Source organism: Spironucleus salmonicida, chromosome 2 (genome assembly GCF_000497125.1).
Source record: "Spironucleus salmonicida strain ATCC 50377 chromosome 2, whole genome shotgun sequence".
Classification (NCBI taxonomy): domain Eukaryota; phylum Fornicata; order Diplomonadida; family Hexamitidae; genus Spironucleus; species Spironucleus salmonicida.
Genome location: NC_090597.1, coordinates 1,791,432 through 1,813,023, shown reverse-complemented (window position 1 = coordinate 1,813,023; position 21,592 = coordinate 1,791,432). Strand labels below are relative to the sequence as shown.

At 26.2% G+C, this 21,592-nt stretch overlaps 13 protein-coding genes across 13 annotated transcripts; 8 read left to right on the top strand and 5 right to left on the bottom strand. All coding sequences in view use genetic code 6, as the record gives it.

Annotated features, from left to right (window-relative positions):
- Positions 1 to 42: 42 nt before the first annotated feature.
- Positions 43 to 1,242, bottom strand: SS50377_22200 (DEAD-box helicase; the record flags this gene model as incomplete). Its single annotated transcript, XM_067906092.1, has 1 exon — positions 43 to 1,242. One exon carries the CDS (start codon positions 1,240 to 1,242, stop codon positions 43 to 45), a length of 1,200 nt encoding a protein of 399 aa, XP_067767409.1.
- Positions 1,243 to 1,680: 438 nt separating this feature from the next.
- Positions 1,681 to 2,013, top strand: SS50377_22199 (uncharacterized protein; the record flags this gene model as incomplete). The annotated part of the gene is made up of 1 exon (XM_067906091.1): positions 1,681 to 2,013. The coding sequence occupies one exon, from the start codon at positions 1,681 to 1,683 to the stop codon at positions 2,011 to 2,013; it is 333 nt and encodes a 110-aa protein (XP_067767408.1).
- Positions 2,014 to 2,244: 231 nt separating this feature from the next.
- SS50377_22198 (Kinase, NAK) lies at positions 2,245 to 2,961 on the top strand (the record flags this gene model as incomplete). Its single annotated transcript, XM_067906090.1, has 1 exon — positions 2,245 to 2,961. One exon carries the CDS (start codon positions 2,245 to 2,247, stop codon positions 2,959 to 2,961), a length of 717 nt encoding a protein of 238 aa, XP_067767407.1.
- On the bottom strand, positions 2,962 to 4,437 carry SS50377_22197 (uncharacterized protein; the record flags this gene model as incomplete). Its single annotated transcript, XM_067906089.1, has 1 exon — positions 2,962 to 4,437. One exon carries the CDS (start codon positions 4,435 to 4,437, stop codon positions 2,962 to 2,964), a length of 1,476 nt encoding a protein of 491 aa, XP_067767406.1.
- Positions 4,438 to 4,540: 103 nt separating this feature from the next.
- Positions 4,541 to 8,536, top strand: SS50377_22196 (Leucine-rich repeat-containing protein; the record flags this gene model as incomplete). The annotated part of the gene is made up of 1 exon (XM_067906088.1): positions 4,541 to 8,536. The coding sequence occupies one exon, from the start codon at positions 4,541 to 4,543 to the stop codon at positions 8,534 to 8,536; it is 3,996 nt and encodes a 1,331-aa protein (XP_067767405.1).
- A 2-nt stretch (positions 8,537 to 8,538) lies between these two features.
- SS50377_22195 (ATP-dependent RNA helicase) lies at positions 8,539 to 10,197 on the bottom strand (the record flags this gene model as incomplete). The annotated part of the gene is made up of 1 exon (XM_067906087.1): positions 8,539 to 10,197. One exon carries the CDS (start codon positions 10,195 to 10,197, stop codon positions 8,539 to 8,541), a length of 1,659 nt encoding a protein of 552 aa, XP_067767404.1.
- A 213-nt stretch (positions 10,198 to 10,410) lies between these two features.
- On the top strand, positions 10,411 to 12,309 carry SS50377_22194 (uncharacterized protein; the record flags this gene model as incomplete). Its single annotated transcript, XM_067906086.1, has 1 exon — positions 10,411 to 12,309. The coding sequence occupies one exon, from the start codon at positions 10,411 to 10,413 to the stop codon at positions 12,307 to 12,309; it is 1,899 nt and encodes a 632-aa protein (XP_067767403.1).
- A 10-nt stretch (positions 12,310 to 12,319) lies between these two features.
- On the bottom strand, positions 12,320 to 13,234 carry SS50377_22193 (uncharacterized protein; the record flags this gene model as incomplete). The annotated part of the gene is made up of 1 exon (XM_067906085.1): positions 12,320 to 13,234. One exon carries the CDS (start codon positions 13,232 to 13,234, stop codon positions 12,320 to 12,322), a length of 915 nt encoding a protein of 304 aa, XP_067767402.1.
- Positions 13,235 to 13,330: 96 nt separating this feature from the next.
- SS50377_22192 (uncharacterized protein) lies at positions 13,331 to 13,948 on the top strand (the record flags this gene model as incomplete). Its single annotated transcript, XM_067906084.1, has 1 exon — positions 13,331 to 13,948. The coding sequence occupies one exon, from the start codon at positions 13,331 to 13,333 to the stop codon at positions 13,946 to 13,948; it is 618 nt and encodes a 205-aa protein (XP_067767401.1).
- SS50377_22191 (Ribosome biogenesis regulatory protein (RRS1)) lies at positions 13,949 to 14,518 on the bottom strand (the record flags this gene model as incomplete). The annotated part of the gene is made up of 1 exon (XM_067906083.1): positions 13,949 to 14,518. One exon carries the CDS (start codon positions 14,516 to 14,518, stop codon positions 13,949 to 13,951), a length of 570 nt encoding a protein of 189 aa, XP_067767400.1.
- Positions 14,519 to 14,522: 4 nt separating this feature from the next.
- Positions 14,523 to 16,139, top strand: SS50377_22190 (uncharacterized protein; the record flags this gene model as incomplete). Its single annotated transcript, XM_067906082.1, has 1 exon — positions 14,523 to 16,139. The coding sequence occupies one exon, from the start codon at positions 14,523 to 14,525 to the stop codon at positions 16,137 to 16,139; it is 1,617 nt and encodes a 538-aa protein (XP_067767399.1).
- Positions 16,140 to 16,397: 258 nt separating this feature from the next.
- SS50377_22189 (uncharacterized protein) lies at positions 16,398 to 19,373 on the top strand (the record flags this gene model as incomplete). The annotated part of the gene is made up of 1 exon (XM_067906081.1): positions 16,398 to 19,373. One exon carries the CDS (start codon positions 16,398 to 16,400, stop codon positions 19,371 to 19,373), a length of 2,976 nt encoding a protein of 991 aa, XP_067767398.1.
- A 358-nt stretch (positions 19,374 to 19,731) lies between these two features.
- On the top strand, positions 19,732 to 20,364 carry SS50377_22188 (uncharacterized protein; the record flags this gene model as incomplete). Its single annotated transcript, XM_067906080.1, has 1 exon — positions 19,732 to 20,364. One exon carries the CDS (start codon positions 19,732 to 19,734, stop codon positions 20,362 to 20,364), a length of 633 nt encoding a protein of 210 aa, XP_067767397.1.
- Positions 20,365 to 21,592: the final 1,228 nt, after the last annotated feature.

The window sequence follows — 21,592 nt, the reverse complement described above, 5'->3', positions numbered from 1 at the left end:
TCGATTAATCACATTAAAGTCAACAAATGAAAATTTATTTCATCACTTTAAAAAGCATGACTTTTCATCAATGTCAACGCTGCTAGTCATACTTTAAATTGCAACTGCAAATCTATCTTAGATTTCGTCTAAAACCTTTTGATCATCCTCTGATGAGTTGAAACTAATAATTGCGCCATTCGTCTCAAATCTACCTGCTCTGCCAGATCTATGAAGATATGAATCACAATCCTAAGGCATGTCAAAATGAACCACTAAATTAACACCTTCAAAATCAACCCCACGCTGAAATATATCAGTGGCAACCATAATACGAGTTTTTCTAGTCTTGAAGCTCTTATATAACTCTTCACGTTATTTTTGATTCATATGCCCATAAAATGCATTACAATCAATCTGGTTTTCAGATAAAAATTACTACAATGTCCTGCAACGTTCGGTACTAGAAGTAAAGATAACAGCCTAAGTATAACTTAACTTCAACACATCTAACAAAAAATCAAGCTTATCCGCTTCCTCTAATTTAACATACCTTTAATGTAAACCATGCAAAACTAAGTTTTTATCATCAATTCTTACCTCCTTGAAACCTGCACGCAAAATTTCTTTACAAGATAACAACGCTTCTTCTGAAAAAGTAGCCGAAAAAACCATAGTTTATTTATCAGTAGGTAAAAACTGCATAACATCTGCGAATTATGGCTTTGTCTTCTCTGATAATAAGGAGTCAGCTTCATCAACAACTAATATTTTAATATCTTTCAAATCTAAAATTTCACGTTTACATAAGTCTGCTACACGACCTAAAGTACCAACTAAGATTTAAGCACTTTTAGCCTCAATTTATTATTTCTATAAATGAATTGGGGTCTTTCCAACCGTACGAATAACCTTGATATCTGATGAAAATCTTTCGAATTCTTCTGAGATTTAAAGTGCCAATTCATGAGTATGGCACAGTACAAGGGCTTAAATTGGAGCTGGTGAAGGAATAAAATCCAGCAGTTATAGGATAGAAAGTACAAAGACACATGTCTTGCCCTTACCTGATTTGGCCTGACAAATGATATCATTACGCTCTAAGCATTGAGGGATAGTAGACTGCTAAACATCTGATGGACGCTCAAAGCCATTTTCTCTTATCTTATCTAATATTTCCTGTTTTAAGCCGAAATCAGTGAATCCAGAATTATTCTTTTCCTATGGTTTTTAGTCGCTTGTGCTTGATTTCTTAGGGGGCATGAGGAAAGGAAAAATTAAAAATTAAACAATAATTATATATAAATTATAGTTAATAATTATTTGTTGATTAATATATACTATTATATATTAATAAATAATAATACTATAGTAAACGAATTAAATATTTACTATAAAACTTATAATTATTCTAATTATATTTTATACTATAAATGAATCGAAAAAATGAATATATTCAGCTTATTCTACTTATTATCCCATACTCTGCTTTGATCCTAAAATATTTTTTAGCAACCTAATAAACAATACCATAATAATAACTAACAATTCTTACAATGCATGATTAATTTGCTATTTAACTATCTACATTTAATAAACCTTAAAATAAAATTATTTAAGTAAATAATTTTCTTAGCTCTGAGATATTTTATTGCGATTAACTAATATTAACTAATATTATAAAGAATTAGCTAATTTCAAATGATTTTAGTATATAGTTAGAAAAAAATTAATATCATTTTTTTAGTGTTGACCATGATAAATCAATACCAACAACAGTTAATTGTAGCAATATTTAAGGATATGATTTTGATATCAATAATACAACGATTTGTAGAATAGATGAGCTTAGTGTTAAAAGTTATAAAGTCTAATACTATTAATATGATGTATCTTAGTGTTCTAATAAATATATTAACTAAAAATATTTGGTGGGAAAACCTATCAATCAAAGAGTAGATGTTAGTGGATTCAAAGTATCAATTAGAATATTCTCCGGTGCTTCTAATGAAATTTACATATTGCTATCCATGATTATATTTGTTATTTCATTAACAGTTTTAGTTTACTATAGTTTCATTAAAAAGTTAAAGAAAAAGTCAAAGTTTGTATATTTAACTGATGAGAATAATTAGATTGAAATGCTGATTGAGTAATGAATTAATTCATATATAAATATAATATGTATTTTGCAGAATGTTTCTCAAATGTAAATCTGATTTTTTATCCAAAAAGTAAATATATTTTAACAATACAATATTAACCATGAACAAAGTTATGTTCTGTGGTGGTTATGCATAAATATATTCTACTAATCATAAACAACTTGTGGTTAGGACTTTTATTGTTCCAACTTTGTGCCATATTGAGCAGGCTGAAACAGAGTTTTAAATATAACATTAGCTATCTGAATACTTTGTAATTAAACTTTATCATTAAATTATAGAATAAGAACGAGTTTTTTAAGTTTTGGAAAAAGCGCATTAAGTTACATTAACAACTAAAAATTTTACTATACAAGCAGCAAAAATAATTGAATATCTGCATCAGAATAATATAATACATCGTGATATTAAATATGAGAACTTTATTTAACTTGATAATTTGCTTAAAATCTGTGATTTTTCTTCTGCAACTACTAAAACATATACTAAAGAAGATCTTCTAAATAATAATATTAGAAACTAACTGTAAAATGAAATTGAATTATGCACTACTGAAGATTATTTACCCCCTGAATATATAAATCTACTTTCTGGTCAGAATTTAACTGAAAAAGCTGATGTTTTTACATTTGGAGTCATGATATATTTCCTTCTTTTTGGCTAAAAACCTTTTGAGAACAAATAGGCAGCATCCAATGGAAAATATAAATTACCAAAATAGGTTGATGAAATGTACTTCTCATTACTTGAAATGTCTCTACGAAAAAATTAAAGTGAAAGATCATCGATGACAGAAATACTAAAAATATTAAAGTGATCAATCTATACCCATCTCTTTACGCTTTAGGAGTTATTCTAACTATTTAATAACTTAGAGTTACCATTTTTCCATCTCATCTCTAACTTATATTAACTTGACAATATCTTATTCATAAACTTAAATATCTTTTAGACGCTTTTATTTCATCAGTTCCCCTTAAACTGCTCCATCACATACCTTCTATACAATAGAAACGACATTTTTATTTAAATTTTATTCTTAATAATAAAGATTTTTAAAAATCTCATCTGCATAAAGTGCTATTTTTCGATAAGCCTAACCCTATGACGATTTCTTAACAAATAGACTTTATCCTAAAGCATCGTTTCCAGGTTTTTAATTAATAATTAAATCGCTTATATTACTTAATTTTTAGACCATTTCAAGTGGATCTTTGCTCTAAACTTAATAGTTAATTGCAAAAAATTAATTTTGTCTTAATCTTTCTAATTCTTTATTATCCATCATCATAAACATAGCTAAACTCCAGGTATTAAAAAATTCAACCAAATGACCTTTCACATTTTCTAATAGTACAAGAGCCCTTTTTGCTTATAAAGTGTCATTATCAAGTTTTTATTACTAATTTTTAAGCTTCATAACTTAATTTGCCATTTTTGTTTTAGCTTACTTATTCGAATTCTCTTATTTTTATAGTTATGTCTAATTTAATTATTTCTAAATTTTATTTTTTTCTTAAACTTCATTAAGCTCGTCTAAAATTTCTTATTGTTTATTGTATGTGTGCACTGTATTATCCTCTAACGCAGTTAATTTTTAGATAATTATTTATGGATCAATATATGCATATTTTTCATGTATTTTGTCTAAATTCTCTTCTATTAAGTTTGTAGTGTTTTATTTAAATTATTTAAGGCGATTTTCTTCACTTTAAATTCTTACTCTAAGATAGTCATTTGTCTTTTAAACATTTTCAATTTTTACTATCAGCTTTTCGTGATTTAATTCTTTTATATCATATTTATCTTATTAAAGTTTGATATTAGTTTAAAGTGTAGATTATAGTTATAATCGTTTATGCTCATCATTCTACAAATTTTTTAAGCATTCCTCTTTACTTTTTACGATCTATTTATGATATTCCACCATTTAAAATTATTAACGCATATCATCTCTGATTTTTCCTGTAAAATCGTCTTTACCTTTCCATTACATTTAACTAAGATCTTCTTTTTTTTTAACCTCCTAATAAACTTTTTCATTATCACATACAACACCCCTAAATTATCTAACATTCTAAATTGATGTCTAATCATTAAATCTTTTAGCAGAGATAACTCGTCTAGCAGAACCAAATACTGTACCCTAGGGTGTCGCATTATATTGTGGAGGTTTATACCCAGTTAATAACTAATCAAACACTTAAGGATTACTAGATAGAGCTTGTGATCTTAAAGGTGAGTTATTTCGAAACACTCTATTTCTTACTTTATCTACACTATAATTTTGCATTTCGGAATTTATATTTACTGAATATATATTTAAATATTACATCAATATTTATTACCTACATTAATAATTATATATTTTTATATTAAAAAGTAATTGCAAAATCATGGAAATCAGTATAGAATTTTTATCTCGTCACTCCGATCTAATATAACCAGGAGGCGTTACAAAAGATGAATTTATATTATATTTATCGCTCTTCAAAAATCCATATGGCACTTTAGATGATAGATTAGTGAACGTTTCCTCTATAAATGGAAGTGGCTGCGGATTATAAGAGTTCTTATCTACAGTAGGTAAGTGCAAATAATTGCAATATTTGTTTTTGTCTAATAATTAAATTAAGTCTATAGGTAAAATTAATGTGTTTCCTAAATTAATAAAATTAGATCTTTAAAATAATTAATTAACAAGCTTAGGATTTCGTAGTTTTTGGGAAAAATTAGTTGACTTGCGGTTTCTATATCTTAACGGAAATAATATAACAAATCTTTAAGATATAAATATTATAAAGGACTTATAGCAACTCATTGTGTTAACATTATTTTTGAATCCTATAGCATAGTAAAATAATTATTTCACAACTATTGTTGATATATTTCCTAACTTACAAGTATTAGATAATATGAGGCTATCATACTCGGATTAAATTGGAAATTCGAAATATTTTGTTAGTAGATCAAAATTTGAACATTTTGTCACATCTTAACCAGATCTTTTTAAGTAATAATACAAGTCCTAACATATTTAGTAAATTGTCGATAAATTTAATTCATAGTTAAAAAAATGTGAAATGATTAATCCTGATCTTAAAGACTATCATGATTTATTTTGTTTGGAAAATTTTAATCTATTTTCATCTTTATAAGATGCTCTCTAGATAAATAAAGATTTTAAAAATTGTCCTATTACTATGATATAAAAATGTTCTAGAGGGTACTTTGCTAGAAAACGACTGAAAACATTTGATAAATAATAGCTACCATCTATCACAGTTATTTAAAGAGAGTTGCGTGCTTCCTATGCTTTTATATTATATAATAATCAAATAAAACTACGAGTATAAGCGAAGCATTATGCATTACAAATAATTCTTCGCTTCCTAAGGGAAAGAAAAATAGTAAGGCAATATGAGTTTGACTAGTTATTTAAACTCCACTAAATTATGTCTAGAAATATAATTATCTAGGCATTAAGAAAACGGAAATTAGTTAGAACTAACACAAATTTCTAAAAAATAGTGGATGACTTTTACAACGAACCATATTCCTTGCATCTTTTCGTAGCAAAAACATATGATGACGAAAAATCATCGTTTAATTTTTTTTAACAAATTTGCGATTTTTTAAAAGACGAAATATCATCCAGTTTATCTTAACATTCTTCGTCGGATATATAGAACTACAAAAATGTTAATTTTGAATTTAGCTATACAAAATACAAACTATTTAATTACAAGATTCTGTAAGATGAAGTTAATTTAAATAAAGATTATTGTATAAAATATATTAATCCAGAAAGTATTAATAATACAATCTCTAAGTAACTTACTCAAGATTATAATATTGAGGAGTTTATTTAACATAAAACACTTATCAAAGCACTAAAATCAACAACAAATAAGTTAAAAAATTCGATCTACCAGAAAACTAAAAAAATGCTTTTTTAATTAGATATGACTAAATCTTCTGAGCTTGCGCAGCATTAAGCATCTGAATATTCAGATTAGCCATATTTCTTTTTAGTCAGTTTCAAGCAAAAAGATGTTGTATGTCTATTAAAGTATATTTTGTAAGAATTTTAAAATATTAAGTGGTCATAAAAGCATAAGGATGCGCTATAATATGGTTCATTCATATTCAATAAACTTCTTGCAGCAGGTCCAAAAAATCAAATTTCTATGTTATTCGAAAATCATGTCATACCTATATCTCTGCTTGGTAAGTAAGATTAGAGATCAAAACTTATTATCTTAGAGCCTTTATTTGTCAGATCCGTTAGTTCAGCAGTTATAATTTAAAAATGCTTTAGAATGCATTAATCCAATAAAATATAAACAACTAAGTTTGCTTAGCTTTTAAATAAAGATAGTATCAGAGTTCATTAGCTTTTATTGCTTTAGCGTGCTGCCAAACTTATTTAAAGATGTTTTAGAGGAGTTTTAGGAAGAATAAAATCACTAATTTTGAATAGAATGCGTGATTCTTTTACATCTGCCTTATAGAACTAATTTTTCTTTATCCACGAAGAAACTTTAAACAAACTGAGAACTAACCCAAATCCAGCACACTGGTTGCAGGCAATTCATGTGAATTACTCATATCCAATTTCGTAACAATTTGCAAACTAAATATTTAAAGACTAAAATGTAGATCTTTAAGCCATGAATGTCCATCTTCAAACCAATTCTATTTTTAGATAGTTTGCTTCATTACCAATTAAGGTTTCTAATCTATTTTCAGCATTTACTGGATAACTGTTTGGTACTGCAAACCGCGAAAACGAAGGATTTGTTTAATTAAAATCTGATTTTTTAGGGTCAAGTCCTTTGACTTCAAAAGCTCTATTCTCATGGGTCAGGCATTTACCGGATATTGAATAGCAATAATTTGAATTTTTTGGTGCGTAAATTTCGTCTGAAATATAGAACCAACAAAACATGTTTTTAGACTTAGATGCTATTAAATCTATGTGTGCTTTAAGAAATGGTGGGGGTGGAAGTGTTGAAACTGATAGACTTTTAGATCTTTTTAAGCTAGAAGTAATTACTAGTCCATTGAACTATAAGTCTATTGTTGAAAATATTTTAAGTAATGTTGAAATTATAGACTTCGATTTGAATCTGGTGCCACGTTAACTCTAAGATTTGGCGTAAAGATATGTATAAGGTCTGAAAATTATTAGACTGCCAGCTAATTAACATATACATTAATCTGATATAGCTTTTAAAGCATTGATTTTGGAATTATTATTTTGTGACCCGAAGAATTTAATGTTTGACACATTTTCATTTATTGCCAGAAAATGGATTTTCATTACTAATCCTGGTGTCACTAATTCTTTTTTCACTTTAAATGCAATGCTTTCCACTATAACCATATAAAAGCATATTAGGGCATATCATGCAAGAAAATAGTATAGATAAATGCCTAAAAATACTACACTATTAAAAAAAATAAATATGCTGTTTGATGAGCAAAGTTAGGTAAAAGAAGGACAGCTTTTGGCAGCTTAACGGGAGTTAGCGGCAATAAATTTAATTAAATGTGCTTAATAAATAACACAGGCGGTTATTATTCCTACTATTTACAGTAAAATTACTAGTAACATATAAATTTCTACAATTCCTATTAGAGTTGTTCCTCCTAAAATGTTAATAACACAGTCTAAGATTTTAAGTGCAACAGAAGTTAGATATCATCACTGTCTTCTACTGGCTGCAAAGGAAGCTAAGCGAGATATACTTATGAACTAAAATAAATAAAAAATGTAAGCTGTGCATGAGCTTACTTAAATTAACCTATAAAAATAATTAGAAATGATACAGAAGCCTAAAAAATTATTATTAGAATTAGAACAAATTATTTAATAGGAAGTTCAAGATGGCTCACTTTAAGATAAAATTAGGAGCAATCAGTTAAGTAGTAGGGTTATCATGGCTCCAAAATTCGTTATAAATGAATTTTAACGTCCTATTATTAAAAGTAATATAGGGATTACCTAAGAAGAATAAAAAAATATAATTCTCCCAGATCTATCACAATCCTAAAGATCAATAACCAGTCCAATATCTTTAAAAGAGTAACAATACTTCAAAACACAAGTTCTAAAAAGATAATTAGAAGATGGGGTGAGAACAACTACAAGTCAAGTAGCTGATAGGAAGAAATTAGATTGTATTGAATTTTAACATAATATGATTAAAAAGTAATAGGAGAGGTAAGAAAAAATGCGTTAAGAGCAGCAAGAAATATCCTTATTAGCAGAAAAAAGAAAGCTTGAGGCTATTTAGTCTAAAAAGAAATTAAATATACGAAATAATGCATTGAGTTCTCTCACATATTGTAGAGGGTTATAAAACATGTTGAAGAAATAATAATGAGTTCACTTTCCATTTTTCTTACTTTTTTTCCCTGTTTCAACCAAACTTGTTCCTTTCACTACTTCATTTCTATTAAATGCACCATTATTACCTTTATAATTCCTTTATTCCATTTTCTATTTTTTAATTTTTGATTTAAGGTCTTCTGGTAATCTACTAGCAATGTTTTTAGATGCTCGCTTCTAGGCTACGGCAATATTTTTAAGTTTACGTTACTACTCCTTTAAGCCTTTATTTTATATAATTTATTTTGCGTCTTTTTCCTTTATTGATCCTTATTTAACTTAATCTTTTAACTATTGTAAAATGTGTTTCTCTTTAGTGTCTAACATCCATTTTCTCTTTTCTGATGATAAAATTTCTGTAGAATATTTATCAATATTACTAGTTTTTTCTATTTATCTTTGAATTTCTTTTTCTTATTTCACTATCTCCTCTTCTTTAATTGAGATGTTTATTTCTTCTAAGAAGTTAGTGTCAATATTTGACAATATTTTTGAAAATGCTATCATATCAATAACTCTTTCATTAAATTTCATTTTACTTAACTATTAAGTGAGAATTTAAACTTCTTTCTAATATCCTATACTAATAGCTACTCCATCTAAACTAGCTCTTCCCGTTCTTCCCGCACGATGAATATAAGAATCTGGCGCGCCTATTTCAAACTATATAACTGTATCCACCTACTTAATATCAATTCCTCTACTCAATAAGTCTGTACTGATAATTGGAGTAAAATCTTCATTAAAATCATTAATAGTTTCGGTGCGTTATTATTAACCCATTTCACCACTAAACATAATTGTTCTAGAACCTAATTTTTCTAAAAAATAATGTAAGAGCTTTACTGAACTCTTATAATTACAGAATATAATAACTTTTTATCCAGATAAGCTTTTTTCTAACAATTAGTGAATAATGCAACATTTTAAAATATACTTCTCGCCGATACCATGAAATTTTAACGTACTATCGAGTAAACCCATAAAATTATTCAATATTATAAATTACTGATCAATATTTTTTCCAATACTTTTCACTGGATCCACTTATATTAACATTGGTTTATTCAATGCCTCCCCTGCAATTTTACTAACCGCTTAAGCTGTTGCTGAAAATAATAGTGTTTACCTTTTTTCTGGTAAATTTTTAATAATTTCCAATAACTCTTTATAGAATCCCAGCTCAAGCATTTTATCACATTCATCTAATACCAATACTTCAATATCGTTAACCATAAAAAGAGAATTCATAATATGGTCAATAAGCCTTCCAGGTGTAGCAATAACTATTTATGGACAAGATGATAATACAATCTCTTAGGCTCTAACTGGACCTGAAGATGTAATAAGGGCCACCGTTGATATTTTATCCCCCAATAACTAGGCAACCTTAAATGTTTATTCCGCCAGTTCTCTGGTTGGAGATAAAATTAAAACTTAAGTTCTACGCTACTGAGTTTATAGAGAAATACGTTAAATTAATGGAATAAGAAATGATCCTGTTTTCCCTGTGCCAGTATGTGAAGATACTAAAATATCTCTAGAGGTTAGTGCTAAAGGTATTGACTAAAATTATACTTAAGTAGGAGTTTCCCAACCTAATGAAATAATATTTGTTAATAATTATTGAGATAGCTTGAATTATTTCCAGGACATATTAAGGAGCGGAAGATAAAATGAAAAACAAATATAACATAATAATTAATCGACTAATAAAACTATAATTATAACTATTATACTATATAATAATATACTTCATATCATTCCCTTGTCATTATAATGAAAGACCAAAAATAATAACTGAATATGAGTTAACCTTTTGTACCATAATTTATAATAAATCGAAATATTTAACCGTATCAAAATAAAATGTCTTAAATTTTTGATAAAACTCTGATCCTAAATTGCAAAAAATAATGTAATCACTTTAGAATTTTGTAAACAAACAGTAATAATATTTAAATACCAACATTTTAGAAGAAATATAATTCTATTTTATCCTTAACATAGTAAATATAATATTTAGTTTAAAATAAGAAGTTTATTTCATATTATACGTAAGAGATAATCAATTAATTGATTATTCGTGAGGGTAATAGTTAATAGATTAATCAGTCTGATTAATAGACAAATTTTAAAAATATTATTGTGCTAGCTTATAATCTATATCCTAAAGATATGTTTTCAACAATCATCTATTAACTTATCTTTGCTAAGTAATCATTTTTCATACCAAAGTTTCTATAAAAATTTATACTATAATCATAACTAATTTCTAGTAGCTAAATTATACCTATTATCTGGGAAAATGATCTATACTAAATAAATTCTTTTTAAAAATTTTTTCATTAAACATTCTTAAAACATATTTCTGACGTTACTAATATTCCATTATGTTTATTAATGTAATCATAGTTTTATATTAAATTTTATTAGCGTCAATTTTTGCTATTAATATAACATCTATTATCTAATATATACAAACTTTTCTTATAAAATAAATATGTATAAGAAAATGAAGTTGCACTTTAGTCTGCATATATTATAGATTAATGTAATCTCTAAATATAAAAACACCAGTAAGATCATTAATTATTGAAGACAAAGCTTTTAAAATTAGAGAAAGAATCAGAACTTAAAACTGTGAATTTAGTAGATAGTTCCTAAAAAAAATCTGATAAATAAAACGCTGTAACTACATTATCATAGTAGTTTTAATCTAAGTAATATATAAACTAGACGATTCTATCATAAAATGAACATAAATCTTTGGTCAATGAGGATTAAATTTATTCAATTTAGATGTAGTATTATAAAATTAATCCATAAGCAGACGAATTGTAGTAACTAGTTAGCTAAGAATAAATACGAAGAGATTAATTTAAAGATTAAGTACAAAAGAAAAAATAGTAAATGGAGAATATTTAAAAAGAGGCTTTGTATATTAAATAATTATATTAAGAAAAATTAGGATAAATATATTCATAAGAACAACAAATAATCTAAGATGAACAAAGATTTTAAAAGCTTTGTGATAAAGACTCTTAGAATTTTCAAAAACGGGCAGAATAAATATTTTTAAAGCTTAATAATTTAATTGACATTAAAATTTAGAGCTTTACTTAAATTAAATCATGCTAATAATATTTTGATTTTTAATAAGTTTATTAAGAACTGAAAGGATTTTATTAGTCATCAAATTTACAAATAGATAATTTTTCAATATTTACGCCTTGTATTGAATAAAAATTAAAATAGTAAGATTATCTAAAAGCTATTACTGATTCTAAATTCGCTGCACTTTCATCTAATATTACAAAATTATCAGAAATCACGTTGTATATTAAAGAACATGTATAACAATCATTGTTTAATATTGAACAAACGAGATTATATTAACAAGAAAGGTTAGAATTATTATAAAATTAGCTAGATGGTTTTAGAAAAGAGTAAATAGAATTAAAGGGTATAGTTGAGGCAATTAATAATGAAAATCGTTGGAAACTGAGACCAGCAAGAAATGGGCTCACGTCTCTTTGCGACACCCCAATTTAAGAGGATACTATTTTTATTAATAAAGAAATATAAGGATTTCAACCTATTGTAGAATACTAAGAATAAGATAACAATCTATACACTCCATATTAAAAAATGTAAGTATTAAAATATAAAAGTATTGAAAGAATTATATTTTAAGTATTCAATGTTAAAAATGACTAACCACTAAAATTAGACGAATTTCTTAATTTTTGCCCTTTTTAAGAGTGATGATAATTAATCATTTTTTATGTAATTTAAGTTGTTAAACATCATCTTCATCCTTTAAAATTAAACAAACACCCTCGGCCCAACCTAATTATGTGTTTGCATTACTAAATATAAATAAAGCTTTAAACTCTGCATACTGGAGTTTTAATGGCCAAATAGCGCCAGAAAACAAATCAAATTCATGTTAATAATTTTCATTAAACTTGACACAATATTAACATTAACAAGGGTCTAAATTTATTTCTATATTAGGCATTATTTAATTTTCATCTGAATCGGAATATTCTAAATCCACCCACGCAACTTGAGAAAATTCTCCCTTTTTCATTTTTTGCTTACATGTTTACTCACATAAAGTGGTATCTGAAACAACATAAATTGCATTTTTATATATCTAATTAAAATTATCTATAAGGTTACCTGCTTTTTCTGTTAAGTTTTCTAAGAAATCTTCTGCTTCTTCTGTGTAAATATCATAAGCAGGGCATAATCTAGATTTTCTTTTTTAACTATAAATTCTTGGGTTATGCTCTTTAATCTTATACTAATCTACTAAATGAGCTGAACTTAAATCAGAAACAAGTGTTAATAAATCAATTTCCTCTACGTTACTTGTTGTCTCTATTTTTTACTATTCATCTTTCGCTTCTTATGTTGGTAATTGGCCTCGCCAGACTAAAACTTTGACACTCTCATGATAATGATCTGAATCACATAGAAGTACATACACTACCTTATGGACCAATATATCTGACTTCGAAGAAACAAACTAAAAAATATGTTCCAAAGGTTTATTGCAAATTTAACAATGCAGATCTAATTTAGTTTTTGGTGCTTAGCACATATATCCACCTAATTATGAGAACATAATATCCTAATCATCTAGCTAAAGTACATCACCGTAGTATCCAACTCTAAATGACATTTGAAAAGTGAAACTAGTAAAATTATATATAAATATATGTGATTACTGTTAGTTTTGAATAATTTTATATATAATACATAAGATCAATTTAAAATAATGAATCCTGAATAAAACTTTTAAACTTTTGTCCGATAGATTTCATAGAATGACTTCACTAAATTTATAAAGATACTTATCGGAATTACAGGTTATAAATTAAATCCTTTAGTCATATATTCTAATTATCAGTATTTTAATCAAATATCATCAATTATAACTGATTAATTAGTATATGATCCTTATTTTGACATAAAGGTAGCGAATAGAATTTCAATTTTCATTAAAAATCATGAAAAGCTGATATAATAGGAAATGAATCCAATTGATTAAATCAGCTAATTTTTTCATTTTAATTGCTCTATTTATTCTTTAATAAATCCCAATCTCAACGGGAAAATGAATATTCTTAATGAAATTATTAGTAGTATTGAAACAATTAACACTTGGATGAAAACATCATTTATGTTATTAAAAGAAGCCGTTGAAATCATTGTTAAATAAAAAATGACTAATGACATTTTATTAGATCCTATTGATTAATAAATGATTAAAAAAATTACGGGTGTTAACAATATTCAGTAGGCTTTAGTTATTTTGATAGCAGTTAGAAATAAATATTCAATCTAAGATGATTAAGGAATTCATAATGGCATTAAAAAATTTTTTGAGAAGTGATCACTTACCTTTCTTACCTCTTTTCTTTTCCTATTCTTCTTTTTTTTCATATAAAGGATGCTTTTTAGCATGTTACTTATTAAATTTATCATTTTTGTCTCTTCTCTCTGAATTTTCTGCGATTCTTTTCCTTTTATCTTATTTCTATTTACTAAACGGATCAGGGCAACCTGCATAATCTGATACACCCTTCTTTCCTTCTATAATAGGTGTGGATATAGAATTTTTAGAAATTCTATCCTTTCCCCAACGAGGATGTTCCTCACCAGTAGCTTAATCTACAACATAACGATCCTTCTTTAATTTGCGAATACCACGTTCTTTAGAAAACTTATCCCATTTAGTTGTTCTTTCTGGTAAAGGTAAAGATTTTTCCCGTGGTAATATTTGTTTAGCCATAGGTAACTCAATTAAATAACCATCTTAAGAAAATTCACGTTTACATTTCTAAAGTTCTGCAAACATCAATCCTAAAGCGTTAGATGTAAGCTACATTAATTCTAATTCCTCTACATCAGCTTTGATAATACTTGGATTATAGATAGATAAATAATGAAGATCGTATTCCATTAAAATGGAAAGTGGAAAGAAATATATTATTATTATATATTTTTATTTAAAAATTTTAACACTTAAAATGTTGTCGGTAGACTAACAGACCATGGAATTTGTTGAAATCTACTAACTGTATACCAAACACAATCAGATAACTTCAGATATTCTTGCACGTTTATATGCACTTTTAGATCGTGCTTACTTTATAACCTTTGGACCTTTCCAGACGGTTGTATCTGATTACTTAACAGCGAAATGTGAGCATACCCCTGCTATTTAAACTTTTAATCATACATTTTCACATTTTGCATCACTATAAAATTTTCCACGAGCGGCGGGTGCTGCCTTTCGAGGAAGCGAGAAATAATTCTTAACCGCTGTTGAAATAGCTTCCCAGCTCAATTCTTCGCTAGAAAATAATATTATATTTAGTATTAAAAAGGCTTTCTTTTAGGCTGCAAAGTCGCTATCTGCTGCCTAAATTTCTGGGTTTGCTGAGTGGGGTTTTTCTGGAGAGGGTAAAAAGTTCGCAAAGATGTAGAATTTTAAGGATGAAATTGAGTAACTAAAGCAATTTAATTCATAGGAAGAGGCTGATGTTAATGTACGAAAAATAGCATTTTTAGAGGATTAAATTAAGTCAATTCAAGATATTAATATGAAAAGTGAGGGTATGAGATGGACGTTGAAAGAGATTAAAGCATTTTATTGCAGTTTGAAGGCTAGAATTTGCCTCTGTGAAGGCCATATGGGACGATGCAAAGGTGGAGGTGTTAGTGGCAGCTAAAAAGATCTTTTTATTGCTCCAAGCGCAGTGGTTTAACTTAATTATGCTTAACTAACTCAAGCTTTAGCTGCTAGAGGAGATATTGATATGTGTATGGATTTAATAATTAATTGTGATGTTTCACCTAGTTTGTTAATATAGAATTTAACAAAGTACATAGTTGAACTACTTGCGTGTGTTGTTGAAAATGCAGAGATCCCAAAAGGTTACAAAATGTAGTTTTTAACTAGTTATCATTCTAAGTATGTACATAAACTTAATATTGACTTTAAATGTAGAAAAGATTTAGATCAAGAACTAACCACAGCATTAAATGCTCTTTTTGATGTACTTGTTTTTTGTAAAGAGTTAAATATTGATTCTGGGACTTCAACTAGTGTTGTTTTTAGTGGTAACCCTTTTACAGAATATGTGTGTTCAGCCTTTATATTAAGTGGAAGATTTTAGTGTAAAATTAAAATTTTACACCTTTTAGTAAACATTAATAAAGAGTATTTTGTTTCAGGTATACTTCAAACTGGTACTACTCCATGTTATGAGTTAAACATATGTGGTGAAATATATGAAATTTAATAAGATATAAAAGATTTTTTAGTGCAAATCGAAATAATTAGTGGAATTTAATAGGGTATATATTAATTGTAAATGCCTTAGTAATAATCTATTAAAATTTAGGCATAGTAGAAATAACTTAACGCTTTCAAAGCACCTGGTGCAGTAAGCACTGGAGTTAAAGTAGGAGCGGGTACATTTGTATAGAATAAATAGGGTAAATTAGATCTTACTGACCTAACTGTATAGAAAGCCCCAACTTAAAAAAAAAGTGTTGCATTTATGCCTTTCCAATGATAAAATTATTTTACATATTTTAATTAATTTGTTCCAATATTAACAATTTAAGTCAGCAATAAATGGGAATATCAAGCTAAGGCTCACTAGAAAAAAGTAACGCGAATTTAAATAGTACTAATTCAAAACTAGGATCAAATATAAATTTAATATAATAATTGAATGCCTATAAGCTAGATACCAATATCTAACCTTCTCATTTAAATAAACAAGAAAAAGTTACTAAATCTTTAACTAGTTTGAAATTGTGTAAAGATAATGCTTATAATTCAGATATTTTAAGCTGCTCATCTCTTGTACCATTTAAGAAACGCAAATAAGGAGAAGATTATGTTAAAAAAATAATTAAATAAAAAGCAAAAACTACAAGTATAACATAAAAATTATTATATATTAATAGTATATAAAAAAATTAAACAAGTTTTGAAAATCTAAAGTTAGATATTTACAGATTAGATACCTTAAGTGAAGTATAAGATAGCAGTAGCTATATGTTTATAACTAACCTATCAGCCACGAAATTATATACATGTTCCCAAATAGCCGATCTCAAGTTAACATAGCAAATTGGTAAAATAATTAATGATAATTAGTGAAATTTAGTCTATATAGAAATATTTATTATTTAAAAAATTATAATATCTTACTAAATACAGTATATTTATTCTAAAATCCAAAATGTACGGCAGTCCATCCTCATATGGTCCACTGCACCGGGTATCTGCAGTCACGTATAATATAATAAATGATCAATCTGGAATAGTATCTTCGTTTATTAGACTTATTGCTACAAGTTATTAGGTAATTAAAGATTCACCTTTATTTTCTAAGGCTTAGGAATAAATTCAATAAGAATGGTCCAAATGCATAAATTTAGCTCTAAATAATCAAAATATAGATGTAACTTTATTGTCTTCTTTGCTCCATCCATTACCTCTTTCAACTGGAATGGCAATTAAAAAGTGTATAGAAACACTACCTAAAGAAGTTCTCTAATAACTTTTTAGTATCTAATATATATGTTAATCCTGTGGATAACAAGAATTAATAACCGCTATATTTCCTTCCTCTAATCATTAATAAAAACGGGCCTGCTCAAAATGCTCTCATTAATTAATAATAAACAAGTCTCCAATAATTGCATCTTTTTCAGGGGAACTGATGCCTTCTTCTTTTATCTCAAATAATGATACATATGTATTACTTACAGGATTCTCAAGAAAAGATTATATATTTAGCATTTTTTCTGATTTTTATTCTAAAAACTAGTTCCATTATGCATTATCATGTAATTAACAAGCTTAAACATCGCTTTAAATTAATGATATGACTTTTTTGGACCCTAATAAAGCCAATTAATGGATTCAAGGTTAAGGTTAAATAATTAAAACAGCAGGAAAATTAGAATTTTATATGTTTTTTAATTTAAGTTTTTGCGAAATTGTCATGAGAGAAAAATTAAACAAAATGTATGAAATTTAACCTATTACTCCTAAATTATAACCTGTTCTTAATAGTGTATAACATGAAACCCCACTGATATATTAGCCATAAGCATAAGTTACTTAGTAAAAAGCTGTTTTTAATTCAATAGAAATTAATTGGTGTATGTGGTTGATAATAGCAATTCTTATTGGCATGTTTCTTATTTCACTCGTTCTTATGTCACTAATCACACATAGGCTAAACTCTACTATGGTCTTAAATGATTTAATAATTTAAAGATAAGCGTTTCTAGGTTTACCATCTGTATAAAATTTAGATTAAATGAACAGATTTCTAGCAAATCCAACCAATATACAATAAAAATAAATGTTTTTTGATTAAAATGTGTACTAAACTATCTCGAAAAAGTAACTAACAGCATCTGAATTCTCAGTTTATACGTAATAACTTTATGCTCAAAATGTTACTGCCTCTACTGCAAATTTAGCTTCCTCACAAACATCAATGGATTGTGCAGGCGATAATTTATTATTAACAGTTACATAATTGATAAACCCCACGGTGACTAATCTTAATTTAAATATTTTAAATGCGAAAAACCTCACATTTACAAGTGCATTAACATTCTAATAAAATACTGATTTTTCTTAATTGAATATTGATTAGCTCACTACAAATAATATAATTACTGCATCAATTGAAGCCACAGATTTAATTAGTATCAGCGATTTAAATGTTTAAACTACACTTGAAATTCTTGGTCAAATGAATGTGTAAGGATCCAGCTAGGTACTTACTTCAAATTTGGCGTAATTAACTGCTACATCAATCTAGACAACAAATATGGCATTAACCACTTCTTTGACTGCAGTTTAACCTATTATAGCAAACTTTCCAGTCTAACTTACTTCTAAGCTTACTATAGCGGAGAATGCATTACCAACTTTAAATTTTAATTAAAACTCAAACTTCGTCCTTTCAACTAACTAAAATTTTATTAATCCTATTAACTTTTAATATAATGGAAATATTACAATGAACGCTACCACGAATATAAATGACTTAAAAGGACAAAATCTGAAACTCAACTAATCTAATTTATAAAATTTATAATGTGGAGGCCATGGGGCAGGTATGAATTGTAATATTAAAGTCCCTTCTGTGGATACCGATTAATAAATAACAACTAGTACCTTTACTAATCATGGAAATCTTATGACTCCAAATGTATAAACAGCACATGAAACTATTTTATAAAATTTAACAATAGTTAACTAGCAAAATGGATTTATTTCAAATCTCAACAATACAGGGTTTACTACAAATGTATAATATTCTATGTTAGCTATTAATCCAGTAATTGTGTTACCTCTAAGTATCACATTCCGCTAACAACTCGTGACACCAGGTTTAACAGTAAATGCTCCAATAACCACAATTAATTCCGCAACAGCAACTATTATAACATCATAAATAGTTAATGCAATAAATATGACTTCATAGACGTTAGCAGCTAATCCAATAATTTCTACAAATTTAACTGCTAACAACATTGATACAGTTTAAGCAAATATATTGTAAGTTCGTACTAATATTTTGTCAATAAAAGGTGTATGTGATAGTATAATGTGTTTGAGTTCAAAATGTTTAGATGCTGCTGGTGGTACAAAAACCTGTTAAATTTATAAGAATGGTCAAATAAACGTAGATAATATTATAAGTAATGCTATTTGTTAGAATGCAATTATTCCTCCTCCTGGTGGTATGGCAAGTAATTGTTTTGCGTGACCTATTTTTAGTTTAATATTGATTATTTATATATATTTTAATTTACTTGAATAAATTGTCTTATTCTATTTAAAATTCTGTAGTTTATGATATAGTAATTAATAGTACGGTTAAAGTGACAAATCACTAAAAATAAAATAAGCAATATTATATTTTTTTAAACTAAAGGTCACTAACCCCATATAAATAATATTATATGTTCTAGTATATCGTATAACTACGTTTTTTAACAATATATAATTTAAATATCATCTACTTTCATGCCAGTTAAATATAATCCTCATGGTATCTGTAAATAAAGAGAATAATAAAATATATATAATACTATATCATAAACTTTATCAATCAAACTTTAAAAATGAAAAAAACTGCAGGTATGTATACGTTAACAATGAACCCCAACCCATAATCTTTTCATAAAAAATAGTATTTTTTACCTATAATAACTATAGTACCTCGTTGTGATGCATTATCATATTTTGATCAAAGCAATACATTTAATTAATAAGTATTTTTGTAATCTACAGATGATGTAAATTAATTTTTCAATATAGTTCATTCTATGGTGTTACCAATATCTAATTACCGACCTTAAAACTTTTCTGCTTTTGTAAATTTTATTTCTATTCCTGACTATACTCGGTGTTAAAATATGTCAGATCCATAAATTCTTTCAATAATAAAAGATAATAAACAAATATAACCGTTTTTTGAACAAATGCAAGTCGTTAATGAAACAACTGCAAATGCCAAAATCTGTTAAAACTTTATAAATAAAAAATTATTAGAATTCTCATGCTATATTAAAGATATAGAAAACTAAGCCATATCATTAGTTCCAATGATTAGTGTCGAAGAAGCCAAGTTAAATATTGAAAATTATACTATATATTTATAAAATGAACTTTAAAGTATTGATTTGTCATAGTTTTACAGCTAAAAGTATAACATTGAATTAATTAAACTAGCTGCTAATACAATATTAAAGTGATTGTAGTAAATATATATAGAACGAGTATGCATATTGGATTAAAAAAATAGTATATATATACTTTTTTATATACTATGATATTTTTGTTATTTATATCATAGTTTTATGACTGAAACTTCACTCCTTAATAAAAATCTTTATCCTAAAAATAGTAGCAACATACTAATATTTATGTTAAAGTTTATTAATAAATACATCCGTTTTTTTCTAAAACAATAAATAAATTTACACTTCCATCGTATATATTATATGAAGAATCTATAATATATTAAAATACTTCACTATATATGTATTCTTAGAAATCATTTGTTTTAATACTGTAAACTAAACAATTAGACTAACCTCTTTTATTTAATTTTTAGTATATCTAAATTAAAATTAATATGTATTAATATTTATATTATGTTCTATTATAAAATATACACCTTATTTACTACGTACTATATTTACTAGCAATTCTTTTGCAATAAGTAAGTCGAAATAAGAAATTAAAAAAAATTAAATTCATAGTAGTAAGAACCAGCATTTACTTAAATATATATGTATTATAAATTGATTCATAAAAATATATACTTATAAGTTTTACGCAACCTTATTCAGCTTATTAATATTTATTCGCTTATATATAATTTATTTACATAAATTATTGTTATAGAAAATAACATATTTTATAGTTATTCAACTGCAATTTAACTTTTAAAAAAATAATTTAGAATGTTTTTATTAAAAATTATCACAGAAATAATAATTATTTAGTAGAAATTTGACATTGTATAACTATTAAATAGTAATTTGAAAACTAATTTATATGTTCTAATGTCATATTCTGCAGAATATATTAATTAATAGATTATTCACTTTATTTTCTAAAGTTTATTTTATACGCTACCTATGTTTATTTGATAATTTTTATTCAGTCCATTTATAAGATTTTAAAATATAAATTTTATTAATAGTACGATATTTCAAACTCTTTTGTTAATCATCATTTATTTTATTGTCATTAATATTAGTTAAATAAACTAATATTAGGTTACTTAAATTTAAAAATATATCATTAAATTTAAAAAGCTGATATTTCTATTAAATTATTAATATCCTCAAAAAATAGTATTTACTAAATTTAATAATGTGAAGGATCGTAAATTTTGTATATTTGAATAAGATAAAACGATTATTCTTGTTCGGTACAAATTATATCAACAATATATATTATTATATAATATAT